Source organism: Neolamprologus brichardi, chromosome 1, assembly GCF_056152115.1.
Source record: "Neolamprologus brichardi isolate AB-2024 chromosome 1, ASM5615211v1, whole genome shotgun sequence".
In the NCBI taxonomy this organism is placed as follows: domain Eukaryota; kingdom Metazoa; phylum Chordata; class Actinopteri; order Cichliformes; family Cichlidae; genus Neolamprologus; species Neolamprologus brichardi.
The window spans coordinates 14,444,082-14,461,004 of record NC_142104.1 but is presented as its reverse complement, the minus strand read 5'-3'; the positions used below and the strand labels follow the sequence as shown (position 1 = coordinate 14,461,004).

Below are 16,923 nucleotides of genomic sequence, written 5' to 3'. Positions count from 1 at the left end.
TTGTACAAATGTGTCTGACTGAGCACAAAATAAAGTATTTGCTCATAATTGTTTATTCTCCTCTTTTTGTCCTCCACCTAGTTTTTAACTGTCTTTCCCCAAGCTCTTCATCCCATCCTCTTGCTGCCTCTCTTTCCTTTCCCCTCTCTTCTGAATCCCTTTCTTTTGCCCCCTCTCTCTCTCTGTGACAGTGATAAATTGCCCGTCGGGTTGGGTAATCCATCTTGCCGTATCCCACACGTGAATACACACTCTCCGACGCCCTCTCGCTCCTCCTCTGCTCCCCTCTTTTCCTCCACTTTTCCTATCCATCCGTTCTTTCCCCCCTAGTATCCTTTCATTCCAAGGTTAGTGAAGCACCGGAGGAGCTGAAGGTAAAGATCTGCCCGATAACCTCCATTTATACCTTTACACAGTATGTGCACACACATGAGAAGAACAGGTAAACACATGTGTTTCACAGGCAAATGATACAATATATAAAGTCACATCACCAGCGGATGGCATGAGTTTTCCTCTCTAATAGTGTGGCAGAAAGGCAGTATATCAAGTCATGTATTATGAACAACCAAGACATTAATTACTATCCTTTTTTTAAATAAAAAAGTGTGATTAGCAGGTCTTCAGTCAGTATTGTCAATTTTTAGTTACAGAGCTCCAGACTATCACTCAGCTGCCCCTAATTTCAGACGAAGTAAAGTGGTGATAACTAGGGTGTCCTGGTGACCTGATAGTGAGTTCATATGTACCATTTAGCCCAGTTGCAACATCTTTGGTTTCATGTCATTCATGTCACCCCCTCCCTTTTACCCTCTATTTTTGGTGTTCCTCCTCTACAAAAACAGCGCAAAAAAGGCCAAATGGAAAATTGCCTACATGACTAATAGTCTGCAGCTGTGCAAGTAGCTCTGTTAAGTTCTTATTAGACACAAGGAATTAAGAGAAACACTAATATCAGGATGAATAAAAATAGACTGATTTTAAGAACCATTTTCAGCTTTTTTCTTTCTTTAGCACAATATATTAGCTCTGAATATAAAGCACATCTAAGGATGTTGTTACAATTTGCAAAGGACTGACACATATGCAGGTTTGACAATCACCTAAGCTGGAGGTTCATGTGTCTGTACTATAATTTTCTGAAACTGATAATCCAACATTAATATGTCTCACTGTCTCTGCTTCTCTTGTATTAATTAACTATTAAACAACTATCTTTGGCACTCTTCAACAACAGTGCGAACATCTCCCTGGAGAGGCAGTTTTTGTAGATCTGTTTTCCCTGAGCTGGATATATCCTACAAACTACAAAGGATTTTGAGAACACATAAACCAGCTGCTTTACAGGTTACCCTCTGCAGACATGGGCAATACCTCTATATACCGGTGAAGACATTTCATTGTGGAAAATATATCTAACTAGTGATTATATATTTCACTCAGGACCAACCAACTCATTTGTTTCCATATTGTTTAACAATATGGAAAAACAAGAACACATTTTAAACAGCTAAAATTGTTAGAAATGTTTTTGGTAGAAAAAGCTAACTGCACTTTGAAGCCAGTTTGTTAGTTTACTCAGCTTTATAATCATATATATCATATATCAGCCTGCTAACGCTATTTAATATGCCAATATTCACGAAAGTCAACTGAGTGTGCTTGCTCTTCTCCAGGCTTCATGCTCGCACAGTAGCACTCATTCATACACTTCTGCAAAGCAAAGCACAGTGCTACACTGTTGCCCAACGAGGTCCTCAAAGGGAACAGCTGGGGCTGGAGAGCTTTGCTCAAGAGCACAGTTGTTACTGAGAGTGGGAAGACTTCATCCGCATTTCACAAGGTCACCAAACCTGAATTCGTAATGACAACCATTCAGTCACAAGGCTGTAATATGAACAGCTGAACTACTCTTGCCCAACCAGATACGATCAATCAGAGATGAAACAAGGAGTAAAATAAGAACTGGAGAGATATGTGAAGGTAAAGATTAAAAAGGGAGAACCCTGCTTTTCTATGGCAGCCCTGTCCCTTTTTCTGACAATGTATGTAGGTAGACGTACAGTCAATAGCAGATAACAGTAAACAACAACAACAACCAGAACAACCTCTCTAAACCGAGCCCACAGCCTCCATCTGCTCAAGGTAATTGGAAAGTTTAACGGCTAGAGGCTATTCTCTGTGTCTGATTGAAGCGCAGACTGGGAACAAACAGCCAATTTACTTTCTCACTCGCTCTCTCTCTTCTCTCTCTCTCCCAAAAAGCAAACACACAAACACACACTTTCCCCCTTTCACCCTTGTCCTGTCTATAAGCATTATTGCCTCTCCCTTTCTTTAAACCTCTGTATTGACTAGTTTTTTATTCTCTGTTTTCTTATCCCCAGCCTTTCCTATCTATTTTTTTAATCTTTCACCCCCTCCATCATGTGATAAGAGGAGGAATGGGAGAGGAGTGATGTGAGGTCAGAGGGAGTGCTGTTATGATGAGATGGATGATAAGTATTAGGAGGAAGTGGATGATATTCATGTCTGTTGGTCAGTAGGTGTTGTCACCCTCGAGAGGATGATAACAGAAAAGAACGAGAGGACAAAAAAGGACAGCAGAGGACAAATCGGCTACTTAAGATTTAGTTTTAAGAATCTGCTCGGTTATATTGAAGTCCTATTCAAAGAGGTTCTTGATCAAAAGCCTTTAAAAATACTACAGCAGCTGATACACAACTATTTCAGTGAAATCTACCATGAGGGCCAGAATGAAAACTGTCTACTGCTTAAATGTCATCCTTGTTCTGGTTGCACCTCCTGCCCTTTACAATGCTCTGACGCAATACACTCACAGTCCTGCTTAAAATACACACACACACACACACACACACACACTGGGTTCTCCTGTCATCCTGTCTTTGGCATTCGTCAGCCTCTTAACTTACAGTATATAGCTCAGCTAGGAATGTATGTAAATACTCATAGGCACTAATTTTGCAGGCCAACAGTGCAGTGTATTTAAAACAGGGATGCCATTACTGTACTTGTAAAAGACGACCAGCTGACCCTCAGAGCCCTGCTTCTAGTTTTCACCCTAAAAGGCAGGCATGTTGGCACCGTAGGGACTCACAATCACAGTCACACAGTACACAAGGCCACCGCAGCTTTTTGTAGGCAACTCTGTCGCCTCTTCCCACACACTCATCTTTTCTTCTATCCTTTCTGCTCCTCTCTCTACATCCCACTCCTCTTCAGTTTCCCACATCTATACTTTCAGCTTTCAATATGCTTCATTGTGAGCAGCATGCACAGTAGGCTCCACTGGTGTGTGTGTGTGTGTGTGTGTGTGTGTGTGTGTGTGTGTGTGTGTGTGTGTGTGTGTGTGAAGGAGAACAATATTGTAAAGCACTTTGTAGATTCTGGCTAAGGTTGTAAGGCATTTAATGTGAGTGCAGATCATTTACATTGAGGGAGAGACAACTTTTTTTTAGGTTAAATTACATTCACTATTAAAATCTACACTATTCCCCTGTTTATGTTAATGAAAATATTCATTGGGGCATAATTAGAGAAATAATAAAAGAGAAACATAATATACTTGAGAAGGTCCATTTTCAAATGTAAATTTGTGAGACTCTTGATCAAACAAATTTGTCAATTCGTTTAAAGTCAATGTACTGTTTCAAAATTGTGGCCTCGGGAAAGAAAATCTGTTGCCAAAGTAAAAAAATAAATACAACTGAAAGCCATGTTTAGCTGTTTTGTTGTTATTTTTAAGCCAGAAATGACACTGTGTGATCTCATATGGCTAAAAAAGCAGAGATTGTTAACATATCAGATACTGGTGAGCTCATATTCTAAATATAAACCTGCAAGCCAGTGCAAGCACTGTAGTGAAACATGAATATAGTTTACTATATTTCATGTGTGTGTGTGTGTGTGTGTGTGTGTGTGTGTGTGTGTGTGTGTGTGTGTGTGTGTGTGTGTGTGTGTGTGAGACAGAAAACAAGCTGATCCTTTTTCCTTTGAATACTGCTTTAAGCTTCTCTAGTTTCATCTGTATTGTTCAGGTGAATTATAATGACTTCACTTTATAGCCAGACCACAGTTCTAATCATTGAAATGTCGGCATCAGGAATGAATACATAGACATGCCTGTCTGAACCACATGACTCCTTATGCAGAAACTACAAAAAAGAGGGCGGCAGAATATCTTTAATTACACTCAGTATTTTATTGAAGTTAAAATGATGTAACAATGGGATTTGAATACCATAGTTATAGTTAGGTAGATGTATATTTTCACAAAAAATTATTTGTATATTTTTTTTAATTTACTGATCTAATAGTATTAATTTAGCTAGTAAAGTTGCCCGTAGAAGAGATATAGCCAAACTTAACTGCCCCTACTTCAAAAGTTCAGAAGTAAAACACACAGACATGCACACAGAAACACACACACACACACACACACACACACACACGCACACACACACACACACACACACACGCACACAAACCATCCCTATCACCCACACCTCAGTCTGTCATGAGATTTTCCTAGTGCGAGATGCTGAAGATAGATGTGCTATGTGTGACTGTGTGATAGCCTGTGACTGTTGGTATGGGTGTGTGTTTGCATGAGTGAATGTGTATGCTTCTGTGTGATTTATCAGCTTGTGACAGCAGGTTGGCTAATGTTAGAAGTGTGGTTAGCAGGTCTTCAAATAAACCGTTCAGTGAGCGAGACTTCACAGCGTCAGAGAGAGCTGGCGCTGGCACCTGCTGCTGCTGGAACACTGGAACATTTTCACTTTTTATCTTGGCTCTCGATGATGGAATCGAAAAGTTTTCAACTTAGATATAAACAGTGTCAGAACAGGTACAGCATGTTTTGGGTTTTTTTTACACAGACAAACAGACTGATAGAGACAGATGGATACATGCATACATGATAGATACTATACTTTTTCCATAGGTCTATGGTCGCAGTTTGTAAACAACACACAGGTAGAATGTCACATTTTCTTTCAACACTCACACAAATGCCCAATATATAGAATCAGGACAAGACAGACAGAAAGATGGCTGCTTAACTACTCAGTGACGGAGAGGCAGTTGCCATGGTAGCTGTGGGCCCCATGGCAGCAGGTGCTGTTGCCACTTTCACTACCATCCAGCAATGCACACTTGTCCTCAATAACCCACTCACACATGCCAGTTTGTGTTCATTTGTGTGTGTTTTCATATGAATCTCAGTGTACTTTGGTGTGTGCACGTTAGCATTAGTTTGCATCCGTCCAGTTGTGTGCCAGGGTGTGTTTGGGTATGTGCACTCATGCATATGATTTGCCTGTTGTTGCAATCTTGCCAGTGTGCGGAAATGGTGAGTATGTTTGTTCTGAGAGGAATACTGAGGTACTAGAAATGTAAAATGTGGTTCTATTTCTGCTGTAATAGGCGAACTACAACAGATTTTTGCATTTGAACATATGTTTTCTCATTTCGGCCTTTATTAGAAAATAGATTGTTTTAAATCACAGTGAACAAAAAGATGGAATAAGGGGAAACCCAAATAAAAACACCCAAACTTCAGGAAGCATAACGGAATCTTAATTTGGAAATTTTTATTTTTAAACCATTGCTAGTACAAAGTAATGCAAATGCTTTACAAAACAGGGGGAAACAGCCTTGCCAAGTAAAAAAAAGAAATTCCCTAGGGAAAAACTTTCCAAACTTGCTTTTTAAATTAGCCCGTGGCTGCAGTTCAAGAGTCAAAGCGGCATCTGCTGTACTAACACTCTGCACATCCATCTGCTGGATTTTAAAATGTGCATATTTTCCTACTAGTTTCCTATTTAATTCACATTGGCAAACTCAGATTCATCGTGTGCCCTCTTTCGGAGCAGGCAGAGCTTTATGCAGCTTCTCTGGCTGCAGGGGATGGAGTCACCACACAGACACGGTTTGCTGAATGTAGCAGCCTACTGGCAGGGGTAGTTAGTCTAATTAAGTGTGTCCACTCTGGGTCAGTGACGATAATGACAATAATAGCAATATTAGCAAGAGTAGTCTTCAAGAGCAAGAGCGGTTTCTTCCTCTCCTTCCTTTCCTAAATTTAAATATTTGTTTCTCTCATCTTCATCTCTCTAGAGCCTCGTTTTGCAGAAAAAAACAAAGCACATCTGTGAATGTGTGTATGCCAGTGTTTCGGCCACTTTGAACTTAAAATGACTGTTTTGGGGTTAAGACTCTGATTCAGCATTAAGGTTACATGTAGGTTTAGGTTGGGGTTAGGGCAAGAGCTGAGGTTTGACCTTTAGTTGTAGCTAAGCTAAGGTTAGGGGATGTTTTCTGCTAAGTGTAGGTGACATCTGAAAAAAAGAGAGAGAGGGAGCTTGTATGTTAGTGTGTCTATGTTGCTGGTATCTCATCTCTGCAAGGCAACATTTGTAGGCATAATGAGATGGGGGGGGGGGGGGATTTAGAGTACAAGCAAAAGGAGGCATAAGAGAAGGAAACAGCAAGTACAGACAATGGTTGCTGGGTGCTGCGTTGGACCACTTTGTCTCCATACCCTTTATCCCTGCTGGATCTTAATCAGCACATTTATGCTGGTTCCAGCTTTTCCCATAGCAGAGGGGTCTATTTCAAAAGGGCTGGCAATTGTCCTAATGAGATACACATGGTCAGAAATCCTTTTCAAGCCTCCAAGTGTGCTCCACCATCATTCACACTCATTTGAATTTAACACACATGAAATACCAACTTTCTGTTTTTAATTAATAGATTTATTTTCTTAGAAGAGACCTTGCCAATACATTTACTGACACCTGCGCATCACTCATTTTTGTTATTTTACATATTTGCATGCATTCAATCTGTTAGCTGAAAGCAGTTCTACAGTCTCCTGACTTACTGGCTTGTCTGCTGACTCAGCCTCTATGGGCAATTGCAGCTTCCTGCTTAAGAAACACACTTTTGTTTTATGACTTCCTGTTTTTCTGCCCATCCTTGTTTATTCATGCAGATAAATGCAATGTACCTGAACACAATCAAAGCCTACTCACGTGATTGATGAACCGAACTTGGATTACAAATGGAAACCAGAAAACGTCCATTATCCAAAGCTGTTATCAGTTTATAGTGATTATTTATGACCCAGCTCTTGAAAAGATTTAGTTGTATTTATGTTACCTCAAATCACTTTAAAGTGTTAGGCAAAGTCCTACAGTAGAAAGAACTATTATGATCAAACAATGCCGTATGAGCATGCACTTGATGAGGGTAGGAAGGAAGAACCAGACTCCAGGAGAAGCAGCTGTCTGCCCTCACCATTTTGGGGGTGAACAGAAAGAGAATATAGAAAACAAGAATATGGGAAGATTTCTTGACCTCTGTGGGTGACTTTTCTTTGGTGTGCCTTTGTCTGTAAACTCTAAACACTGCACAGTCCATGTAGGATATAAGTGCATTAGTTTTTCAGGTCATTTAACATATAAACAAAATGTATGATAGAAATAATTATCAACCAAATTTTAATCAACCAAAATACTTAAATATTAAAATACATGTCATGTCAGGACAAGTGCTTTCTTAGGAACACAGGAGTGAAGTTACTGAATTGCCATAGAGAGTCTGTCTGTATGTGTATGTCTGCAATGTGCAGGTGGGAGAGTATGGTGGCAAAATGACACAAACCCTCTGCAATTCAGCCTGCATCAGCATCTCTCCCTCTCTTCACACACATATCCCTCCATCCACATCATCTTGCTGTTATTGATAAAGCCCCCTCTTTATATGGTAATGCCTTTCACACCTGAAAGGCATCAAGAGGGCATGATCGCTCTCTCTCTCACACAAAATATATATATATATATATATATATATATATATATATATGCCAAAAACACACACACTAAGACGCACTATTATTCATGTGAACTCCATATAATTTCACCCTCTCTCCCAACACTTTCTCTCCCATCAATCTCTCTCAAACTCACACACACACACACACACACACACACAAACAACTACGAGGAACCCATTAACACTGATGGAGATATGTATGCCGCTCACATCTGTCACATGTCGCTGCCGTGGCAACACCAGCTGCCGTGGTTACCGGAGGCCTGCTTCTGTAGTGTTATGGGATTTGGTTATTATAGGATAGCTAGCTACCTGTGTGCAGAAAAATATCCCTTTGAGGACAGATTGCTGAGCAATGATACTCCACCATTTGATCTGATAAGTGGACTAATTACAGACTAATCACTGGTTGTAGGAGACAATTACTTGGTGACTGGGATTAGTTAAGCTGATTAGATCCACAAGTGTATCGACATCACTTGTGTTCATGGATTGGAAAGGCGGCAATGGCAGACATAACAATAAGCTTCAAATCTCCAGGTCACCTGATGGTCAAATAAACCTCTCATCATCTACACGTTTTACACTCCTACTGATACAGCATTAGCGTTTCCATCCTTTGTGTCAGATGTGTTCAGATTGCTGAACCTCTGCCCAAAACTGCATCTACAAATTAAGGAACAACTTCAGAATAGTGTTCCTCAACATAAAATGAGGGTTCTAACATACATAATATAATCAACGGATTCTGAGAATCTGAAGAAATCTCTGTGTACTAAAGAAAAGGCTGAAAATAAGTTTTTGATGCTTGTGATCTTTGACCCTTAGGCGGGACTGCATTAAGTATGGGACACTTCCACAAACCACTACCCATAAACACAGTTTACTGTGCCATCCACAAATGCACTTTAAAGCTCTATGATGCAAAGAATCATAGACCTTTCAAATACTGAGGTCAGTGAATGCGTATGTGGTGCTTTGCTGTTAGCTTCTAGCATGCTAACCTATATGTGATCAAGACGCAGAAACACCGCCATCTTCATTGGTGCTAAAATTAAAACGGGCTGATCTCATCTGGATTGTTATCATTCCTCGGTTCAAATCCTTCAGTTCACACAGTTTGGGAGTGGAGTAGTGCCTATGGAACTGGCAGCTTTCACATCAGGAAAAAGCACAAAACTGATTTTAGAGAAAACTGATCCTAAAAAGAGAGGGGATCACAAAATTTGCAGACAACTGCATTCTGTCCCAACTTTTGTGGAATTGGGGTTGTATTTTCTGTATTTACTTTTACAATGGTGGCTGCTTATATAAAACAGGAGCAGACTTTCAAATATTGAGGTCACAGATGCATATGCGCCGTTTTGCTGTTAGCCTCAAACATTATAAGATAGCTATTGTTAACACGGTGTGAAAGAAATCCATTATTTTTATTCATATGATACAGTGTGTTGAGTCAGGACTGAACCAATGTATGTTCCAAATATCATACCATACATAATAATGTATAGGATTTATTGTGAATTGGTGTATTTTAAACACCCTTTCAAACACCATAAAGCTGCTCCTAAAGTGGTCTTTATATCCCCTTACATGACAAGCTCACACCTTTTCTGATTTTTTTTCTTGTTAATTTTTCAAAGCTTTGACATCTAAATTAAACATATGTAAACACTGAAATGATGGATACATGAATTCTAGGTACCTTTAAATGTGCACAACACGTGCTAGGTTATCAGGTTTTCAAATTTTTTGAAAATAAAGTGCAGTTAGCAGAGAACTGGCATATTTTTAGATAATAACTCTGGGCTTGCACTTTCTGGCTGAGTTATGGTAACTTGGGCGTGAGCAAGCGAATAGGCTAAGTAAAAAAATAACCACTGCATGTCAGGACCATAGAAAGCTTTACTTTTTCAATCTGACTGCACGCTAACTGCAATGATCCCCGCCTTAGTAGCTGCTGACAGATGTTTAATCTACAACCACATCTAGGCAGACACATCAATGAATCTGTTAATACAAACATTTTAAGTGCATAAGGCATTTATATCCAGAAGAAACTCCAACGGTTAAGTGCACTGTACTTGACACAACATGTTCTAATTGACAAAAAAAGTACAGATAAAAGCAATCTCAATAAATCTCATACTGACATCAAGAGGTCCTTGGGGAGGGCATATATATTCACAAACATATCCTTCTTTGGCTCTATTCTTATGTCTCGTGGGAAACTGTATACGTTTCACTTTATAAACATGGATGGTTTTAACTTTCCACTGATCTAAAACAGTCACTTTGCTAGTGACTTAAACATACACACACACATAGTGACCCACTTTCCTGAGCTAAACTGGACAAGCAAAAACAGATCACCCTCCATCCATTTATGATTTGGGCGTGTATATAAAGGATGAATACACAAACACAAGTCAGACATGCAGATATACACACCACTGCAATAAGGACAGAGGCCTTAAGTGAGTGCAGCTGTGTAGCCAGATGTGCTTTAGAGTCCTAGTTACAAGCGTGTATTACACTGCACTGTTTTACTACACATTGCTTGTGCTGCCCCCTGCCTTTCTTTCTAATTGCTCGAGCTGACCTGAAATGAATTTAGATTTAAATGAGGACGTTTAAGTCAAATGACAAAGACAATCAGACAATAAAACGATTTTCCTACTTTTCAAATACTCGTTTATCTTAGTTTCACTTCCCTCTCCTCATCTGCAAACCGTCATGTCTCCTTTGCGCCAAGAGCAATAAGGCTGCTCTTGAATTATTTAATGCATTAATGAGGCATTTTCAATAAGTTGAAGGGGGGGGGAGGGGGGGGGGAAACCTCAAACAAAGCAGCTTGTTTACATTAACTGATAGCTATGTACACCGTCTATAAGTGGATGAGCATTCAAACCGTGGTTTGTCTTCAGCAATATATTATCTTGACATTTAAGCACAATGACAAATCCTTTTATGGATGCTTGTTTTTATGCGTGTTTGTGAGCAGACTTGCACACACCTACACATTGAACTGCAGACATCCAGGCAGCAAAATATTCAAAAGGTAAGCAAGGCGAAGGTCATCATTAGCATAGTATTAACAACCCTGTGTGTGAATTTCTGAGCACTTACTCAGTTACTCACACACTACTCACAAATGTGTTTACACAGTCACACTGTGAGGACTTTTTTATGTTTTATGGGGATGAAGAGTGAAACAAATCATTAAATTTCAAAGTGAGCAATTTGATTTGAAGGCTATAATAAGGGTAAGTCTATGGAAATTGAATGCAATGTATGCAATGGCTAAAGAAATGGTAATGTGACTCTTTGTGTGTGTGGGTCAAGCATAACTTGCATAACGTTGTGTAGTCAGATCCATGACACAGACAAAGGCATGTGAACGTGTGTGTGTGTGTTAGCTGTTTAATCAGATGGTTGATGTGTGTTTGTGTTTTAGCTGTGCGGTGGGTCACATATGTCACAGTGTCCTGTGGGACTAACACGGGGTCTCACGCTGACAGTGCATCAGGAACCCATACACCCACACAAAATACACAAGCCAAATTGCTGCACTGGCATATTTGGAGAAGGAGAAGGATTATTAGGTCAAACTACTTCACCAAGGACTTTAGTTCAGCGTTTCTTGATGCAGAACATCTGCGTAGTTTAAACCATTCTTGTAAAAAGTGTCTGGGTTTTAAAAAAAGAAGAAAACCAGTCAGGAAATTCTAGATGGCTAAAATACCTGAACCATTAAATTTTTCAGTAACAGCCCGAGGGTTTTTTCCATCAATGAAACTAACCTCTGCTCTTGCAGTGGAGTTTCTGCGCAGACAAGAGCAGAAAACACATGTAATATGGGTAAGACACTTGAATTAGCAACTTCCAATTAAAGTTTCTTTATAACGTGCATAACTTCATCTCATGAGTAAAAACAAGCTGAAAGGAAGAGAGCAGGTTACATTTGTAATTTGATATTTTTCCTGCTGGGTATTCAGCAAGACAGTGCAAATTCTTTCTTTTTTTTTGGTTTAATTAAAAATTATCTTAATCCTTTAGCTATCCAGCACTATGGTCAACCTGCTGTGTTTAAATGTGTTTATAATAAACTGACTTGACTTACATGTTGTTTTAAGTTTCTCAGGATTTAACCACCTCTCTACTTACATGAAACATATTCATTTTACTGATGATAGGTGTTATTAAAAAATTATTATATTGATTTAATACACTTTATTAGCTGTGGGTATTGTACTGTTAAATCAACACTTTTCAAGAAGTAGTACCAGGTGTCTGTTTGAACTCGAGGATCGAACACTCTAATACTATAAAAAGAACCAACCCCAAGGAAAAAGAGTCAAAATAACTAATTTATGCAAGAACCGCTGGAGCGACTGAGTCACTTCACACATGAGAAACTTCTTAAAAATAAAAATGCAAACAACAGATTTAAAAGTACAGAGACACGTGTTTTCTCTTCTTAGTGTGAAACTACTATCACAGTCTTCAAGGTGTTGCATCCACAGTGTAAAATAATGTAATACAACACATTTTTTCCAATGTCAAATTCCACTCCTGTTCATACTTTGAAGGTTAAATCAGTGAAGCAAATTGGGACAAGTCAATAAAATCTATTTTTTATTAACAGACCCTTGAGCCACATGAGATATTTTGAAATTCGATGACCCCAAGATTTCTGCACTAGATTCACTGATACTATTGAGCTCATTTCCACGTCTTCATCAATCCATTTTAATTGCTTATCCAATTCAGGGTCACAGGCAGGCTGGAGACAATTCAGCTGACATTGGGCAAGAGGTGTAGTACGCCCAGGACAGGTCACAATTCTCTCACAGGGAGACAGACCACCATTCACACTCAAATTCACCTCTACTGCCAATTTAGATTCACCAAATAACCTAACATGCATGTCTTTGGACTGTGGGAGGAAACTAGATCACCGAGAGGAAATCCACACAGGCAAACTCCACGTAGAAAGTCCCCATCCAAGTAATAAGGTGAACACCCACAATCTTATTGCTAAGTATTGCCCACACACTATATGCCACCCTCATTTCCATATCCTCTTCCAGTAAGGTCATACTATTTATGCCTATATTGAGACAGCTTTTAAATGAAGACATACACAGTACCTAAACTAGTCATAATGCTGATTGTTGTGCATGCGTTTTTTCTATGCTGCAATAAAGTTAGCCACAATGGGAACTTTAATCAGCCTGAAATGAACCCAGCCTCACAAATGACGCTTTAATTAGTGGTTTGGCAACTGAGACTCCCAACTAACCCCCGCTGTTCCTAACAATTTCCAACCGTCATGCTCTCGAACTAATAAAAATACAGCATTTCCACACCACTTGTTGTCTTACAGTCTTTACAGCAAATTCCTCTATCCCACTCTAAGTCTACATCTGACTCAACAGCTTTGCCTTATCAGCCCCGTGGCATATAATTTAAGCCTATTTGTTACCAATTAACTCAATGTCTGATATGAGGCCCATTGTTTTATAACTAAAATTCAGTCAGCTGTAGCAGAAGGACATCAGACCCAAAGGCAAAGAGCAGTCAAAAGTTAAGTTTGTTTAGTGATAAGTAATGTCACATTAATTCATAATCAAATTTTAAAAACAAACAATATTAACACAAACTATTCAGTGTAGAAAAGGTAAGAAATGTGAGCTGCATATCTGTATATATGATGCATTTGTATGCCCAGGTGAATGTACACTCTGGGACTATTGAGAAATGCTGCACTAATGAAAATAAAACTGATTATATAGACTACCCACAGAAACAAACGATACACCTGTCAAAGAAAATGAGAAAAGACAGGAGTCCAAGTGGATTAATACTAGTCTTTGAGGTTAGTGTCTTACAGTAATCCATCACATTAATTCCCTCAAAAGAAGAAAAGCAATATAGACTAAAGCGAGCTCATTGATTTTGGTAATATGTTCAATCAGGCAAAATGGGAAACTCCAAGATAGAAATCAAAATGATCTCGCCTATGTTTTTCATTTTGTTTTGGCAGTGACAGTATTGGATAAACAGCTTCACATACAATTATGATCCCAAATCCCAAAGGCTCTTTGGTTTCTGCTCCTTTTTCTTTGCAGCTGGTCAAATGGGGGTTGGACAAATTACAACATCCTTATGATTTATGGCAACAATAATGCTGACGACACAGCAACACAGTAAGCAAGAGCATGATTACAAGTCCCCTCTTTCATGAGCAACAAAGTTAATAAGTGCCAGTGGCCAAATGCCACAGTTAATGAAGGAGCAAGTTATTTTTGGATGCTATGAAACTGAGCATAACCACTTGTGTGTGACTTCCTACACACTTTTTCAGATACGCTATAAGACAGAAGGACAAACAAAACTAAGAAATTTACCTTGCTGGAATAAGGTCCAGGGATGAGCAGTTTTAGTGCCTGTCGTTTCAGCTCTGTCAGCCTTGCATTGCAGTTCTCACACCATATCCCTCTTTCACTTCCAGGGGAACTTCCACTGCCTGAGGCCGGCGATCCTGTCCCAAAACCTGGTGAGCCACCTAGCGAACCGGGTGATCCTGTCCCAATGCCTGGGGAGATGGTCCCAGGTGACCCAGAGAAGGATCCTGGTGAGGAGATTCCTGAGCCTGGGGATGGTGTTCCCGTGGAGCTGGGCATGGAGCCAGCACCCTCTGGGGCGGGGCGTGTGCCGGAGCGGGTGGTCTCATCATAGGCCTTTCGGTACCATGTGTCCGGGAAAAAGGAGGAAGATTTGGTCGGCGATGTGTCAGGGACCTAAGAAAAAAATTTCAGAAGAGAAAAAATTAGTGATGGTGTATTTCCAAGATGCAAATTTTCACAGTCACTGCAGGAAAGTCAAAATATGTATATAATATAATCATTGTGTTTATGTGCATTACACCGACAGCACATGGCCAGCATATCAATCTGTACCTGCCTTTGTGTGCTAATGTAGAGATATGTTTCTGAAATAAAGTTAAAGTAAGTAAACATTTCTTTAATTAAAAATTCATCAACTAATTGTTCTGCTTTAACAAAAAAAAAAAGAATACCCAAATCACAGATCCAGCATCCATTGTTATTCCACAATCAACACTAAAAATGTTGATTTCTCAAAAAGAAAAAGGCTAAGCAGTCACAGAGTGTCCTGTGAATAACCCACACGGGAAATGTGTGATCAGGGATCAAGATTAGATGGAGTCTTACCTAACATTAGGACATTAAATTAGATAGACATTCAGTTAAAAACCTACAAACAGAGAATGACATTAAACATTTCCTGCAATGGAACGACAAGTCATCCTACTGAGTTCTTCCATAAACCACTAAATAGGATTAAGCCAGGATAGACCTGTTATTTTGTTCTACTCAACCACATGGGAACATCAAACAAGCAGCAAAGAGTGGAGAATTTGATCTTTTGCGGCTGGGTAAATCCAGTCAGAGAACAGACCCATTGATGTGGTGGAGGCTGTAAAGGTTGGGCACTCCTGTGATCTTTCTCTCGAGGGCTATAATAAGGCAGCAAAGAGTTGAGGCTGATAAATGTGAACGCTCAATCATCTCCAAATGAAGAGGTGGTTATATTGTGCCAAACAGCGTGTTATAAATTATTGTTAATTAGTCTTTGTAGATGATAGGCAGTGACACAGGTGTGACTATAATAGTCTTCACTGATTTAGCACTTTGGTGCTCAGCAAGTTCTACTTCTGGGGATCATTCAGTGAAAATACATGCCAGTGTTGTGACACCATAACATCATAAGCACTGATATTTGAAGTGTGATCTTCACAAAGCAATCAGCAGCAGGAACACAAATCTTACGAGAACCTTCAAGTTTCATGTTTATGTCACCCTGAAAACGAAGCAAACGGCAGTCTCCTATAAAAATGGGTGGAGTGTGAGATGAAGTGCATGCAGCAGTGAACAGATGATAAGTTTTAATGTTTACCAGGCTGATTGGGAACAGAGGTGTGTCCACCCCTCGGCTGCTGGAATGAATAACCTACCCCATATTTTCTGCTCCGGCTGCTCACAGACCTCTCCTTAGTCCCCGACAGTGAAGTCATGTTGGAGGTGAGAGGAATGGGGAGGAGGAGAGGAGAGGAGAAAGAACCTCTGCTACAGCTTCACATCCAAAAATAAATAAATAAAAAAAAATAAAAAAAAATAAAGACCACCGGATCGATTTCAATTAACCACACGCCCCAGCAGTTTGCTCTTCTCGGGCTGGTGGTAACCTCACGCCACTTCCAGATGCATGTTGAACCCAGTTACATCCCCATGCTGCGTCTAAGAGACACACAATAAAAAATCACAGATGGTTTCGGTCTCTTCTTAACAAACCGCACGGTTTGTTGCGTCTAAAATAGCCCTCGAATTACTCCTAAAAGCAGACAGGAATCACACAGGTCGGTGAAAGAGACCGCTCCCCTTCAGCAGAGTCTATGAGCTGAATGAAGCTCTCTGTTCAACAGCGCTCTAGAGTGGCACCGCACTCAGCCCAGCCTCTCTCCATCAGTTCTGCGTCTCAGGCTGGCCAGGTAAAGCAAACACCCCCACCCCCCTCAGGGGGTAGCTGAAATTCCGACGCACAGCGCAGGTCTCCTTCTCTAACGTCTCATTAGACCGTGTGAGATTCGGCTGGTTCAGACCACTGCTATAGAAGTCATCTCCTCGTTGTTTGTACTTTGAGTGTTACTATCTGCGCCCCCCTCTTGACTTCCTGCGGCTCCGCGCTCTGCCGAAGCCAGCAGTTGACTGAAGAGACTGGAGCAAAACGCACATCTGGATGAAGGCGGGGCCAATTTACCCCTCATCTGCCTCAGGCCAATACACGTCCAAAGGTGCCAGTTGAGTGACAGGTGGATTTCTGCCTGATTAAAGTGGAAAGTGGTGGAGTTTAGGAACATAACTTTAAGGTGTTTAAAAAAATGTAAACTTTCAAGTCATTTTGACCAAAGCTATAAAAACTTTGTATTTATGCGAGATTAATTTTTGGACAGTATGGACTGAGAAAAATTATACTTAC

The 16,923-nt window shown here is 40.0% G+C and overlaps 1 protein-coding gene across 2 annotated transcripts in view; it reads right to left on the bottom strand.

Moving 5' to 3' along the window:
- kif26ba (kinesin family member 26Ba) overlaps nt 1-16,623 on the bottom strand; it is a 94,535-nt gene extending 77,912 nt beyond the window's left edge. For both annotated transcript variants that reach the window (XM_006779924.2, XM_006779925.2), the window contains exons 1-2: nt 15,902-16,623; nt 14,274-14,666 (exon numbers count right to left, since the gene is read on the bottom strand). In XM_006779924.2, coding sequence (XP_006779987.2) covers nt 14,274-14,666; nt 15,902-15,961 — 453 coding nt within the window. In that variant the 5' untranslated portion in view covers nt 15,962-16,623. The remainder of the gene's footprint in view (nt 1-14,273; nt 14,667-15,901) is intronic.
- Between the last annotated feature and the right edge of the window lie 300 nt (nt 16,624-16,923).